This window comes from Dipodomys merriami, unplaced genomic scaffold (assembly GCF_024711535.1).
Source record: "Dipodomys merriami isolate MVZ:Mamm:240054 unplaced genomic scaffold, mDipMer1.0.p SCAF_1, whole genome shotgun sequence".
NCBI lineage: Eukaryota > Metazoa > Chordata > Mammalia > Rodentia > Heteromyidae > Dipodomys > Dipodomys merriami.
The window spans coordinates 122,117,752-122,133,818 of record NW_027202270.1 but is presented as its reverse complement, the minus strand read 5'-3'; the positions used below and the strand labels follow the sequence as shown (position 1 = coordinate 122,133,818).

Below are 16,067 nucleotides of genomic sequence, written 5' to 3'. Positions count from 1 at the left end.
CTTTCTTGTCTAATCTGAGTCTGTCCCAAGAGGGCAGTTATTACATCTTAGAGATATATAACCATAAAATTAGAAAACAGTATTAGAATATTTATTTGCAAATATACTTAATCTAAACTTGTCTATACTAACTATAGATCTGTAACGAGAGTATAGATTGTATCTATCTCAATGAGATTGTAGCCATTTCAATAGTCTCTCAGAGACCATAGTTATTTCTGCTCAAAAAGTTTGGAAGGCTGACCATTAAAATATGTTGACTGTAGAATGTATATGCAAGAGTTGGCTGCTTCTGTGGGAGCACACAGGGTAGTAAAAAGTAATGAAGTGAGAGATTGGATAAAGGATGACTGATCCTCATGATTTATTTTCATGGAGTAAATTTGGTTTTTGTTGACATTTAAAGTCAGAGACTTCAGTAAACAGACATGAGGTAATGGTATCAGGACTGCTGTTTTCTAATCTAAAGCTTCTTGTCCAGCTGTGACATTCCATGTAATGTTGACAAACATGCTGCCTTCTACTCTTTAAAAGTAGTAGCCTTGCCAGGCGCTGGTGGCTCACGCCTGTAATCCTAGCTACTCAGGAGGCTGAGATCTGAAGATCGCGGTTCAAAGCCAGCCCGGGCAGGAGAGACTGTGAGACTCCTATCTCCAATAAACCACCAGAAAACCAGAAGTGGCGCTGTAGCTCAAGTGGGAGAGCACTTGCCTTGAGCTGAAGAGCTGAGGGACAGCGCACAGGCCCAGAGTTCAGGCCCCACTACTGACAAAAAAAAAAAAAAAAAAAAAAGTAGTAGCCTTTGTGTCCTATATTGAGGACACTTCCTAGGGATCAACGTGAATAGCCTTTGTAGGCAAACACACAGATTGGCCCACTTCTCTGCATATATGAAAGAAAAGGGACATAAAAGTGGTACTGTCAGCCTACCACTAAATAAGAAACTTATAAATATGCTTGCACAATTCAAATTACAGAGATTTGCTTTTGAAGAGCATGAATTATATAGATGGAATCTCTCTCTCTCTCTCTGTCTCTCTGTCTCTCTGTCTCTCTGTCTGTCTGTCTGTCTCTCTCTCTCTCTCTGTCTCTCTCTGTGCTTGAGCTTAAACCCAGGGCATTGTACATGACAAGTACATGCTCTACAATGGAGCTATATCTCCAGTTGGAGTGTAAAAATTTCTATGCTTTAAGAGCAGACATAAATCAGTATGAATTTGATAAGCATTGTTATCAAAGAATAAATAGTATCCAAAATATTTAGAGCAAGAATGTAAGTATCATGTTTAAAATCTCAAGATTTCTTAAGAAACTTAAAAGACACTTCTTAAGAGTGTCAAGGGACATGTAAAAGGACATGTGCATATATACTTTGTTCATTCCTATGTCAGTTTTTCTTCTTCCATGTATTTAATTTGAGATTAAATTTGCTAACCCTTCTGAGATGATGTTAACTTCTGGAGCATATCTGGACCACTTTGGTGCCTTCTAAAGTCTAACTGATCTTACATGGAACTTCTAAAACCTTTAAAATACAAAATTCTTGCCATTGAAGAAAGTATGGAGCTGGGCACCCGTGGCTCACGCCTATGATCCTAGCTATTCAGGAGGCTGAGATCTGAAGATCGCGGTTCAAAGCCAGCCTGGGCAGGAACATCCATGAGACTCTTTGAAGGCATAAACCAAACTGATAGGTGATTTGATATTTAACAAACATGAGAGTAAGGAAAAGAGAGCTTCTGTTTGGACAATTTTATTGTTAGTTTATTACCAATAAAGCAACAGAAAACCAGAAGTGGTACTGTGGCTCAAGTGGTAGATTGCTAGTCTTGAGCTGAAGAGCTGAGGGACAGTGTCCAGGCCGAGAGTTCAAGCCCCATGACCAACCAAAAAATAAATAAATAAATAAAATAAAAAAGAAAGTATAGATAAGTAAAAGAAATAAAAATCACCTACAATTCCACTGTAGTCACAATAAGAGACATCTGTATTATAAAGAAGAGGGATGAAATAGAAGCTAAAATAACAGCCCAAAGTGCTCTAAGTTCACTATGGGAGTCTGGTGACATCAAATGATGCATGGTACTGTATCATGGAAGTCTCTTTAAAAATGCATACCAAGGGGAGGAGTAAAGGAAGTGGGAGAGGGAAGGGATAGTGGGAGAACAACAAGGGAGGGGGTACCAATGCTTGACAAGAAATGGACTCATTGCCTTACTCATGTAACTGTAACCCCTCTGTACAGCATCTTTACATTAAAAAAAAAAAAAAAAGGCATGCCAAGAGCTGGTGACAATGGGTGATATCCTAGCTACTCAGGAGGCTACGTTCTGAGAATTGAGGTTTGAAGCTATCCCAGGCAGGAAAGTCTGTAAGACACTTATCTCCAATTAACCACCAAAAACTTCCCTCTGAAACCCAGAAATGTAGCTGTGGCTCCAGTGATAGAGCACTAGCCTTGAGTGAAAAAGCTAAAGGACAGAACCCAGGCCTTGACTTAAAGCCCTAGTACCAGCGCGCGCGCGCGCACACACACACACACACACACACACACACACACACACACACACACACACACACACACACACACACACACACACACACACACACACACACACACACACACACACACACACACACACACACACACACACACAGCATCACACAGCATGTCTGGACCATCAATGCTGGGTTCGATTCCTCAGCACCACATAAGCAGAAAAAAAAAAAGCTGGAAGTGGCACTGTGGCTCAAGTGGTAGAGTGCTAGCCTTGAGCTGAAGAGCTGACGGGCAGCACCCAGGCCCAGAGTTCATGACCTGACCCCCCCCCAAAAAAAGAAATATGTGGTGCAGAAATATATTGTGACACTATGTTAATAAGTGTAAAAAAAACTAATAAATCTTACTATCCATGAGTGATTAAAAACAAACCTCTCAGTAAGGTAAGAAGAGAATTTCCTCAGCTGACATGATAATGGTTCAATACCGAATGTGTTCCCCACTTCATCACTTCTATTTGGTATTATATAACATTTCTTAGGTATTATAATAAGGAAAGAAATAAAAAGTAAAAGACAGACGTAGAGCTATGTTTATTCACAGTGATTTCATACAGAAAAATCTAAGAATATGAACAAAACCATAAAACTAATAAGTGAACAAATGTATTAAGGTCTTAAGATCCACAAAAATGGAGTAATTTCATGTTCCTGGGATTTACATACTTAAAATTGTTGTGATGAAAAAGGTTCTGAAGTTGAATCAATAGAATTCCCAATAAAAATCCCAGGCCTTATTTTTTTCATTTATTTGTGTTTTGACAGATTGTCACTATCTATCCAAGTGTGTCAATAGCCAAAACATTCTTAAAGAAAAATATGTTGGTAGACTTCACCAAATTTCAAGATTCACTATGCTCTGTGGTAGTTACATAGGAGAATAGAAATAATAACCAGATCAGTGGAACAGAAGAGTCTAGAAGTAAACCATTACATAATACAATCATATTCTGACATAGGTATTGTCAATTCAACAGAAAAGGAAGTCTTCAATACAATGTGTTGGAACAACTGGATATCCATACTGAAAAGAGTAGCATGCCTTAACCCTTTCTTCTCTTTATATATAGAATAATATTCTGATATATCATCATATCAATATACAAATCGATATGAAAGCTAAAATCTTTAAAAAGAAAAAGAAAACCAGAAAATTGCACTCAGTTTCAACTTAACACGATTCATAGAAGATTTGATTTTGGTACTCTGCACCTTGTGTGTGTGTGTGTGTGTGTGTATATATATATATATATATATATATATATATACACACACACACTATATATATATATACATGTTATATATATACAGTATATACAATATATATACTACATATATATTTATCTAATAATATGGGGAGGGGAAGGGGAATAACAAAATGCTGAAACAAGGACACAGGATGACCCATTGCAACAATGATACTCACACTATGTTGAACATGAACTTTACAACTTTGGGCAGGGGGGAGGGGAGTGAAGGATGTGGAGAAGGGAAGGGATAGAAGAAGAAAAACAAAGGAGGGGGTAACAATGTTCTACAAGAAATGTAATTATCATCTTACTCATGTATCTGTAACCCCTCTGTACAGCATCTTTACAACAAAATAAAAATTAAAAATATGAAAAAAATTCATAGAAGAAAAACAGAGTGCAAGATCATATTTATTCAATATTAATTGAACATACTCTATTTGCTACCAGGCAATGTAACACATGCTGAGGATAGAATCAAGATTTAACGCAGTCCTGCCACTACATGAGATTTATCAGGCATATGATAGACCAAATGTAAAATAGGAACAATCCCCTGACAGTGTCTTTAATAAGTTCAGAATCTAACAAAGGAAAGAGTAGGATATACGACCAATTACAATATGGTTAAAGTGATCACAGCACCATATAAAGTGATCTTACAGGTATATAAAAAGTGCTGTGTGAACCCCAAAAGGAAATGACTGTCACATTCTGCCTGGATAGCTGAAGCCAAGCTGGCAAAGAAGCTGACATTCCACTTGGGTAATAGGACAAAAGCCAGAATGCCTCAAGCACAGCCAAGTGCTCACTACATACACTTGGTTGGGATGCCAGCTGTGTATTCACATTTATGGAAATAATTATCCAAGAACATGAAGGGTGACTGTGGGAACTGAGGGAAAAAATATCTGTAAAGGTCTAAACGCAAACATAAGAAACAATTTATAGTAACCTTACAGTACTCTACAGTAACTCTCTAGCAACATAAATAACTGGCCTTAGTCATAGTGACAACAAATGTTATCTGAGATAAACTCGTGTCAATCTCCAAAAAGGCCTGCCTCCCAAAACAACAACCCTAAATTTCTGAGGCTAAAAAGTATGAGATGATATTTTAAACTTATGCTAATTTGCTGGCCTTTGACCTATGACCTATCTCCATGATTGGAGCCCAATACATACTATGGCCATATAGAATAAGTTGAAGTGGTATGAGAAGGTCAGAGACTAGGACAGGTAAAATCTAGACTATGCTGGCTCTAACAACCATTCACAGCATAAGCATTTGTCTGACCAGCTGCCTACTCTGTGCTCATGGCAGTACTCACCTTTAGCAGCAACCAACTCCACTATGTGCCCACAAGTACCCTGAATAGAGGATAGCAATAAATATGAAATCAATTTGAGAAAGACAGTCCAGTAAGCTAGGACTGAAATGGTAGATCTTTCTCAAAATGCATAGGTTCTTCCTGTAGCGATGAGAAGGCTCAGTTGTATCTGAGATTTTAATATAGATAATGGCATACCCCTATCCCTTCTGGTGTTAAAGCACGTTAGAGCTGTTGAATATTAAGGAATTCTAAAATAAGAGATCAGAATTTTTTTGCAAGGATGACTGGCTCTTTGTGATATTCCAGGGGAACTAGAATTATTAAAAGAACTGTATGGCCACAATGCCAGAGTCAAGGTGCCAATTTCTGCGACCACAATGGTTTGTAGGTGCATAAGCTGACAGAACATTGACGCAGAAGGATGTTTATATTATCTAATAAGTTCAGCAAAACAGCTCTATAAGGAGAATGATACAGGGTAAGAGTGTGGGTTTGCACTATACCACAAATAGGATGCGGTGATGTTAGGAAAGTTATTTAAGTCTCTAAGCCTCACCTATGAAGTGAATGATGCCCTGTGGGAGACTGTGATAGTCACAGATAATGTGGTCAAGTAGCAAGCAAAGTGCACTGCATAGACACCTAATAAATGGTTGCATTTGCAACAATAATTAACATAATGCACCGCCATTAATGGTTTTGTAGGGGGATGGGGAACAAAGAGAAAATGTATGCTATGAATTGATTGTTTTTGTTGGACAGATGCCATGTCAAATGGATTTGAGCTTGTTATATGGAATGAAGCCCAGTGAGAGAAACAGAGAGAGGGAAAGACAGAGAGAGGAAGGCGGTGGGGAGCGAGAAAGAAGAGGGGAGGAGAGGGGGAGGGAGAGGAAAAGGGACTTGAATTAGAATATGAAATAATACATACTGATTGAGGACAAGAAAAAAAAAAGAAGGAAAAATGTATCACTCACACCCAAGAAACATGTATACATTGTTACTAAACTAAGTGACTTGAAGGCTACGGCTTCAATGTTTCACTTATTTTTTTTTTTTTCCCTGCTTGTAATCATGATTATGTACTCTGGTCAGAGTCTAATCCAGTGGCTCCATGTAGCTGGCATCCAATCCATATTTACTGGATGCACACCTGAATCAGGTACTGTACTTAACTTGCAGGTGTAGCTTAGAGTAAACACAGGAAAAGGAAGCCAACCATAGCTTCCTATGTGGGGACAAGTGTCAAGCTCTCATACACAGAAGTGCCCTTTGCACTGTACTTCCACAATGACACATTGTCACAGGTCCACTCACAATAAGGACAGGGGTCATTGCCTGAACAAAGCAAAAAACCATAACAGACGCTTCAAGTCTTGACAGGAAAGGTCTGTGTCAGTTTGTTTCCCTCTTCCCACTATGAATCCTTCAGATGTATGAAATACTTTGTACTGTCTCATTCTGAACTAGGTATTCTAAGTAAATTTGATGGATAAATCCTCATGACAACCCTACAAGAGGTCTTATAATCTGTATGAAGAAAACAGAATTCACAGAGCTTAAGTATCTGTTAGAGTAAAAAATCAACTAGGCTTCACCTCTCTATTCATCTACTTAAAGTAGAACACACAAATTCAATAAAGTGCACATGTCCTAGCGCATGGCTTGTAAATTTTCACAGGTGAGCGTAGAACATCATTATGACTGGTAATCAACAAGATCCCTTATGCTTCTTTCCAGTAACTCCCCCCCATCCCCTGCAACTATAATTCCAAGTTCTAGCAATTCTATGAGCTTTGCGCAGAACATTCTAACTTACATAAATCAATCATTCTGTTGAAGTTCTGCTTTTCTTGCCTATATCATCCATTTAAAATGTCCTAATATTCTTTGTAAAGTCAACTATTGTTTTATGTTCCTCTTCCTCCTCCTCCTCCTCCTTCCTCTTCGTCAGTCTGTGGAGCTTGAACTCTAGGCTTGCACGCTGTCCCTGTGCTCTTCAGCTCAAGGCTAGCACTCCACCACTTGAGCCACAGCGCCACTTCCTGCTTTCTAGTGGTTTATTGGAGATAAGAGTCTCATGGACTTTCCTGCCCTGGCTGGCTTTGAACCTTGATCCTCAGACCTCAGCCTTCTGAGCAGCTAGGATTATAGGCATGAGCCACCGGTGCCCAGCTTTTATATACCTTTTCTAATAATGATTATAAACTCCATAAGACTAGTTTAGGTTGAGTGCCTCTCATCTAAAATGTTTGGGACCAGGAATATTGTGAGTTTGGGATTCCCCACCCCCCGCCCCGATTTTGGGATATTTATAAATATAAAAATGAGATATCTCAGCTATGGGTCTAAAGTCTAAACCGAAAATTCACATATACCTTATATATGTATATTTATAAACATGTACTTAGATACATATACTTATACATTTCATATACATCCTATACATGTAGCCTGAAGGTAATTTGATACATTATTTCAAATACTTGGGATATAAAGTCAAATATGAAATTTCTCCCCTGTAGTGTCAAGACAGGACCTAATGCTCAGGACTTTAGAGCATTTCAGATTTCAGACATTTAGTTTAGGTATACCTGACTTGGGTTTTCTTACATTCCCCTTGCACATCTTACATGGTGAGCAATATAGGTACTGTACCCAAGAATGATTTTCTGCTGTACTGTTTTAAGTACTTTATGTAGATTTTCTCACTTGATCCTTCCAATAACCCAGTAAAATAGGTACTACCATTATCTCCTTTAACAGATGACGACACACAGCTAAGGAGGGATGGGGTCAAGGTTCAATCCTAGGCCTTGCTGTTACTCTCCCCTTCCCCCTCTGCAGATTGAACCCAGGGCCTCATGCCTGTTTACTAGAGAGAAGTTATACTGCTGAGTTATACTTCCAGCCCTATTTTTCACTGCCTATTTTTCAGGTTACAGTTTTGCTTCCCACTTGGCCCGCATCTGAACTGCAATCCTCCTGTTATAGGCTTTCCACCTACTCCAGGGTCACAAGAGTGCACCGCCATGTCTAGCTTTCCTTTGTACAGATAGTCTCAGGGACTCTTCTGCCTGGGCTCTTCTGTATGACAATCCTTCAGTCTCAGCCTCCCACATATCTTGGGATGACAGGTGCATGACATATGCCCAGCTGTGGGTTAAGAAGTAGCCTTATGAGCTTTTTTCCCATGATTGGCCTCAAACTTTGATCCTTATATTCTTAGCCTCTCAACATGCTAGGATTGTAGGTTTTCCTTTTCTTTTTGTAAACTTTTTTTCTTTTTTGGGGGAGGGGGTCGGTCATGGGTCTTGAACTCTGAGCTTAGGTGCTGTCCCTCAGCTTTTCAGCTCAAGGCTAGTGCTCTACCACTTGAGCAACAGTGCCATTTCCATGTAAACTTTTTTTGTTGTTATTAAAAGAATAAAGAAGGCCAGGCACCAGTGGCTCATGCCTATAATCCTAGCTATTCAGGAAGCTAAGATCTGAGGATCGTGGTTTGAAGCTAGAGACTCTTACCTCTAACAAACTACTCAGAAAACCCAAAGTGGCATTGTAGCTCAAATGGTTGAATGCTAGCTTTGCGCAAAAGAAGCTCAGGGACAGCACCCAGACCCAGAGTTCAAGTCCCACAACTGATAAAAATAAGTAAATAAATAAAAGTATAAAGCACACAGAAAAGACCATCAGTCCTATCTATGTTTAAAGCTTGGTGAATTTTCACAAAATAAAGATGCCAAATAAACTCAAAAGATCAAGAAACAGAACCTAATCAGTACCCCCTAAAGACTCTATCTGTCCCATTCCATTCACTAACTGCTCCCCTCTCAGGATAATTGCTACTATGACTCCTGACACCATTTCATAGTTTGATTATCTTTTAATTTTATTTAAATGAAATCATATACTATGTCCTTTTTAATGCTCATGAGGAGAAAGTGGAAAAAATCAAGCTCAAAAGCCAGACTCAGGAAGGGCAAGGAGCTAGCATAGTTCTCATAGTTCTGAAGATCTCTGGCGAGGTGTGGTTTCCTCCACACTACCATCTTGAAGAATGAGCAACACAGTCAATTCCATGGAGGGGAGGGGGGCGTGGTGGTGGTTATGGAGCTTTTTAGTGACTTAGGATACGATGATAAGAGAGTAGCAACTTTCTCTATCCTGCCAATCTCGCTACTGAGATAAGTCTCCCTAAAATCCATCTTAGATAAGACCTAGAAGCCCTAAGCATAAAGGAAAGTAACTGAGTATAATTAATCAATAAGGGGCTAGGAAGGTGGCTCAGTGGTAGAGCACTTGCCTTGCATGCATGAGGTCCTGGGTTAGATTCCTCAGCACCACATAAGCAGGGGGAAAAAAGCTGGAAGTGCGCTGTGGCTTAAGTGGTAGAGCGCTAGCCTTGAGTTGAAGAGCTGAGGGACAGCGCCCAGGCCCAGAGAAGAGCTGAGGGACAGTGCCCAGGCCCAGAGTTCAGGTCCCACGACCGGATCCAAAACAAAACAAAACAAAATTAATCGATAATAATGGATTAAAATGCCTGTCAATTAGAGGCATTATTTAAAGAAAGTTAAAGCTAAGCTACAGCATAGGAGGAGATATTTTCAGATAAACTCATATACAGCATATACAAAGAACATCTATGACTCAATAAAAACACAGTAAACGATCGACAAAAGCTTTGAAAATGCATTTCACAGACAAGGATAGCCAAATGACCAATTAACATATGAAAAGATAGACAACATCATTAGTTATAAGGAAAGGCAAATATATGCACAGAGTGACATATTGAAATGAAAATGACAGAAACAGCAAGTGTTGGCGAAGGTGAAGGATGGCCATAGCACTTATACAATAAGGGGAAAGGGAGTATTTATTTCTTTGAACATCTCCAAATCCTTCCAATAAGCTCTTCCTTTAAAATTTCTTATTAGCCAAAGGCTATTAGCTGTTGTTGCTTGCAACCAAACAATCCTACTGATTCCTTAATTCTCGTGTACTGAAGCTCTCTGTTTATGTATGGCAGCAAGCACAATCTGATCAGTCAAACTATATAAACAAGAAACTTCACCTTCCTGGAACCTAGTTTTCATCATTTTGCGACTTTCTAAATGATATCCTACAGACATCATCAGAGATCTCTCTTTTCTGACACTGAACACGTGAGTGAAAACAATGGCATATTCATCTTATTGGCTCTTAGTGAAATGACTAAGGGGAAACTAGCTAAAACTGGACTTCTTCTAATAAATCAGATGATTAAAAAATACAACAGAACATTGACCTTTGTACAAATTAGCAGCAACAGCAGATCTTCAGCAATGCCTAAGTGGAACCTACAGCTAGCATTATACTTAATGGTGAAGAGCTAAAGCCATTTCCTCTAAATTCAAGAATGAGACAAGGATGTCCACTCTCTCCACTTATCTTCAATTTAGTATTAGAATGCCTACCTAGAGCAATAAGATAAGATGCAAAAATAAAGGGGATCCAAATAGGGAAAGATGAAGTAAAACTCCCCCTCTTGGCATATGATATGATCTTGTATTTAAGGAACCCTTGGACTCCACTCCCAAGTTACTCGAGCTGATCTAAAACTTTGGCCAAGTAGCAGGGTATAAAATTAATCCTCAAAAATCAATGGCTTTCCTTTATGCCAACAATGAGAAGAGTGCAGCTGAAATCAGGAAAGCAAGTCCTTTTGTAATAGCCCCACAAAAAATAAAATGCCTAGGAGTTGAGTTAACTAAAGTAGTGAAGGGCCTCTATGATGAGAACTTTAAAAACCTGATAAAGGAAATTAAAGCAGAACTAAGGAAGGGGAAAACCTCTCATGCTCCTGGATTGGGAGGATTAACATCATGAAAATGGCAATACTGTCAAATGCTATCTACAAATTCAGTATGATACCTATCAATATCCCAACCTCATTCTTCAATGAAATACAAGAAGCAATCCAAAAATTCATATGGAACATTATTATCTTTTATAAGCTGGTAGCTATAAAAATAAAACCAACCAAGAAGTGATTAAGTAGAAGGACTTTCAGGAAGGAACATTTCTAATACCAAACTTACCTCAACAAACAGAATGAAGAACTGTACACCTATAGAAACACTATCATGTTTGGCAAGGTATTTGTGAAGTCATCTCTGTGATCACTGAGGCCTTCCATGTTTCCCAAAATATGAACACAGGCCAACATTATCAAGAGAGAGTAAGAAATAATGAACAAACTTACACTTAGAGTTGGCACCAGTGATTTACAGGTGTAATCCTTACTACTCAGAAGGCTGAAATCTAGAGGATGGAGTTTGAGGTTACCCTAAGAAGAAAAGTTTTTAAGACTCTTATCTTCAAAAATAACCAGCAGAAAAAGTAGCATTGGAGCCAGGGTTAGTGCACCAGCATAGCAAGCATAAGACTATGAGTAAAGACGTGTGTGTGTGTGTGTGTGTGTGTGTGTGTGTGTGTGTGTGTATGTGTGTGTATGTGTGTGTGTGTGTACCAGCCTAGCAAGCATAAGACTATGAATAAAGACTCCAGTGTGTGTGTGTGCACCAGCATAGCAAGCATAAGACTATGAATAAAGACTCCAGTGTGTGTGTGTATGTGTGTGTGTGTGTGTGTGTGTGTGTGTGACGTGTATGTTTATTTGTGTATCTCTCACAAGTCTACACTGGTGAGCTGTGTATATATTGCACTGGGGAAGTTGTAATGGGCATTTCTGGATTGCACCTTGGAAGTGCTTGCAGAATGGTTTCTTCCATGTGATCTGAGTGGTGCCAAATCATTCCTTAAAGTTGATTGTGTGTACTTCTTCAAATCAGTCAAAACTCAAGAGTCAATGCTGACTATTTTTTTTTAAGGTATCATATATTAGAAGCATCGTCTTTGGAGCTAGAAATCTGAATCTGACTAACACTTACTGTGTGTAATCTTGGATACAAAGCTGTATAGTTCAGCTTCAATTTCCTAACCCATCAAAAAGTGACTAATATTCTATCTCCTGTGCATGGTTGATAAATGACACAATGTATTGAAAGCAATTATATCTTTAGCTGCTACTATTATAATAAGGAAAATGGCTTCTATCAATTATTAATGTCTTTCAAATTGATTCCAAGAGACTTCCCCAAACAGAAATTTAGTATTGTTACTGTCATTAGTCCCTGTCAAGATTTACACTCTTTCTAGATTTATACAGTCTAGCTCAGACTCAAAATTACTTTTACAAGAATTTTGAGCAGACAAAAACATAGCCATAGTACCCATGAGCTGAAGTTAGTTAGGGCTTTTACTAACATGAAGGTAGAGGGGATTGATTGGAATCTATTGTATACACGTATTATTGTATACATGTATGTCATAATGATATTCCTTTGTATAGCTAATTAAGAACTATATGCCACAGCAGTGATTATCACTAGACACTATGTTGAAAGTTAACTATACAACTTATAGGGGAGGGAGGGAGTGAAAAAACTGGGAAAAAACGAGGGAAGGAGTGACCACTGTTCAAAAAGAAACTCATTACTTGACTTATGTAACTGTAGCCCCTCATATATCACCCATACAATAAAAAAGAACTAATTTGAAAGGATAAACTTGAACTAACTGCTGAATTTAATTTAGTTAAACATTTGTACTTAGTAGGCATTCCTTCATTGTCATTTAAATGCCAAATAATGATGTACATTTTCATAGCCTCACATTGTGTAAGTCAAGGCAATAAAGAAGATATTTTATGAGGGAAAAAAATATATGCCTTCCTCCTGCCTTTAAGAAAGAAAGAGAGGGGCTGGGAAGGTGACTCAGTGGTAGAGCGCTTGCCTTGCATGCATGAGGTCCTGAGTTTAATTCCTCAGCACCACATAAGCAGAAAAAGCCGGAAGTGGCACTGTGGCTCCAGTGGTACAGTGCTAGCCTTGAGCTGAAGAGCTGAAGGACAGCACCCAGGTCCAGAGTTCAGGCCCCACACCTGACCAAAAAAAAAAAAAAAAAAAGGAAAAAAGCAAAAGAAAGAAGAAAGAGAAAAAACAAAGCAGAAACAAAATACATGTGCACATGCCAGACCTGAGGCTGAAACTCAGGAACTCTGTTCCTGAGCTATTTTGCTCAAAGCTAGCATTCTAGCACTTGACCCACAGCCCCACTTCCAGCTTTTTGGTTTGTTTGTTTGTACTTAATTGGAAATTAAAAGTCTCATGGGATTTCCTGCCTAGGCTGGCTTCAAACAGCAATTCACAGATCTCAGCCTCCTGAGTAGCTTATAGGTGTGAGCCACTAGCATCCAACTTTAGAGTCATATTCTATATTTATCCATATATACAATTATGTGCATAATATATATGTATATATATACAATGTGGTATATATATACAATGTGATAAAGATATTTATCAGAGATTTTCAGTCTTTTCTTTTTTGCCTATTTCATATTAGAACCTCACATTTGGCATTTCCTAGTATCAGGGTTCTATTGGGGAGTGGGGAAAAGTAAGCAGAGAGCAGAGATGGCTGGACAGGACAGAGGTGATGATGGCTACTGTCCAATATGGGAAAAATATCTCTTCCTCTTCCTCCTATCCCATTGTTCTTTCTAGTATTTTCTCCTCTTCTATTGTTTTTTTCCCCAGTATCTTCTTTAGCTAATATCAGGTATGATTCAAAAAGGAATAGATATTTAGTTCTAGCTTCTAGGAAGTGAATTTAAGTTTTTGGCTCACTTTCCTTTCTTCTCCAAGTCCCTGATGTATGCTTGCTGTTTAGTTCAAATCCTAGCCCAAACCTGCCACAGAAACTAATGCCTGTCCCACGTGAGACACTCAAAGGATATCAGTCGTACCATTTGGCTTCGCTGTGGAAAGCAGAGAGACAGTCATAGAACTATTTGTCACTTACAGGAAAATACTTTTAAAATGTCAAAGAGTAGATCAGGTGACAAACTTTCCGAACTATCCAACCTCACAGGATTTTCAAGATTGTAAGGAAAGGATGTGAATCACTGGACCTGGAAAGAAGACACAGGAAGAGGAAACAGGAGCTTTCCTGTCCACCTTTTCTGTGAAAGAGCTGTCAGTACTGTGCAGATGGCCAGGGTTCTGGGTTTCTCTAACCCTTGTTTCCTAACCAACAAAATAGGGGTAATAATTGAGTATTAAGGGAGAGAATATGTATAAAGCACAGGACTTTAGAGCCTGGCATGTAGTAAGTACTTGATAAACCTTAGTAGTAATTAGCCCATTAATAACCCTTTGTATATTTATCAAGAAGCCAATTAGACGTCTCAATTCTGTGGAAGCTAACATTTACCACTGGTTCCTAAATTGCTCACTGCTCACATGTTCACCACAGTGTGTGGGGAGGAGGTACTTGCCACGCTGGCCCATCTGTCTGCAGTTCCACGTAGCCTCGACTGTCCATAGGGTGGTATAAAATGATGCATCACAAACAGTTTAAGATACTGTCTTGTTATTACCACAGAGAGTGCAAGAAAAAAGTGTACAACAAGTAGGCACATGTGATAATGAGCAGGCAGCTGCCCTGGTAATGACTTACCTGATGGTATTACATGCATACACTTCCATTTTTAACCTTAATTCATATGTTGTTCCTTTCATTTGTGTCTCATGGAGAGCAATGTGATATTCTTAATTCTTTCCAGTCCAAGTAGGGTGGCTTATATGGTTGACTTTCACCATAAAAGGAGAAGAATGTAAAACAAATTTTGAGATGAGCACGGATTTGTTCTGTCTTTAAACAGGGTAATTGGCTGGCTCCCTCACTGTCAAATGAGGCCCAGGAATGAAATGAATTCTCTGGTGGCAGAAGGACAGGTCTTCCAACTATAATTCAGGGTCCTACATATACACTCTTCTTGCCTGTTGCTTTTCCAAAGTTGCTAGGACATGAAACAATTTCAGAACTACTGTTCTGGCCATCTGAGTGGAGGACTCTCAAATGAAATAACACTATCTTTGGCCAAGTCTCTGTCTGTCTTTTTATCCTACTCCATGGGAGTATTATTCAAAAGAGGTAGTGATGACAAAATGAATAGTTCCTGTTTTTTCCACTGAAGGATAACTCTCCCATAGATTTTGTGTTCCTCCACATGTAGTCATGGTCAAAACAGAATAAGATTCCTGAATTCCACAGGACCCAGGAGAACGACTTCATAAAGAATCTCACAGAGGACACTGGTCCACTCCTGCTGCAGCAACCAGGTAGTAGGGTCAGGGCACACCATAGTTAAATCTGTTTACCCCTCATAACTAAGCACAATTCTAAATTATACAGATAAATGAGAAGGCATCGAAGAAGTATTTGGAGAAAAAAATACAACAGTGTTTGATCAAACTATGATCCAGCAAATCATAGATCTAGACTTGACTAATTTGATCTAGACTTGACTAAATGTTTCTCTCAATTAATAGGTTATCTTAGATCCAACATTTGACATCCCCTTTATCTAAAACCAACAATAATGATGATGATAATGAACTTTTCATCAGTAACTACAATTTGATGCAGTATAAGAAATGTTTTCCAAATTATATTAAGTGAAGTGGATAAACAGAGAGTGTGCGCATATGTGTGTGTATGTACATGTATATGTACGTGTGTATATGTACGTGTGTATATGTACGTGTGCACGTGCATGTGCGCACACATAGCATCTATGAAGTGTAGGTGTAAAGACTGCAAGGCACACCTTGCATTCTTGGATAAAATTTCTTCCTCTCCTAAAGAGAGATTATGTGATTAGCCATTCTTCTCTTTCCAACGTGGATCTGGGAAGTATGGAATCTGGCTCAGGTTTAATCTGCTTAATCCTCAAGGGGCCAAGCCTAAAAGTAGGCTATGGATACTTTCTGCGTTTGTGGGTGTTGGTAAGAAAAAGTAACAGCAACTGTCATGC

The 16,067-nt window shown here is 38.8% G+C and overlaps 1 protein-coding gene across 5 annotated transcripts in view; it reads right to left on the bottom strand.

Annotated features, from left to right (window-relative positions):
- The window catches only part of Ston2 (stonin 2), a 143,680-nt gene that overhangs the window by 31,982 nt on the left and 95,631 nt on the right, over positions 1-16,067 (bottom strand). Inside the window, exon 1 of one of the 5 annotated variants that reach the window (XM_070028468.1) lies at positions 14,708-14,754. The exons of the other annotated variants lie outside the window; for them this stretch is intronic. Coding sequence (XP_069884569.1) covers positions 14,708-14,726 — 19 coding nt within the window. The 5' untranslated portion in view covers positions 14,727-14,754. Of the gene's footprint in view, positions 1-14,707; positions 14,755-16,067 lie in introns of those variants that run through there. 5 annotated transcript variants of the gene reach the window in all.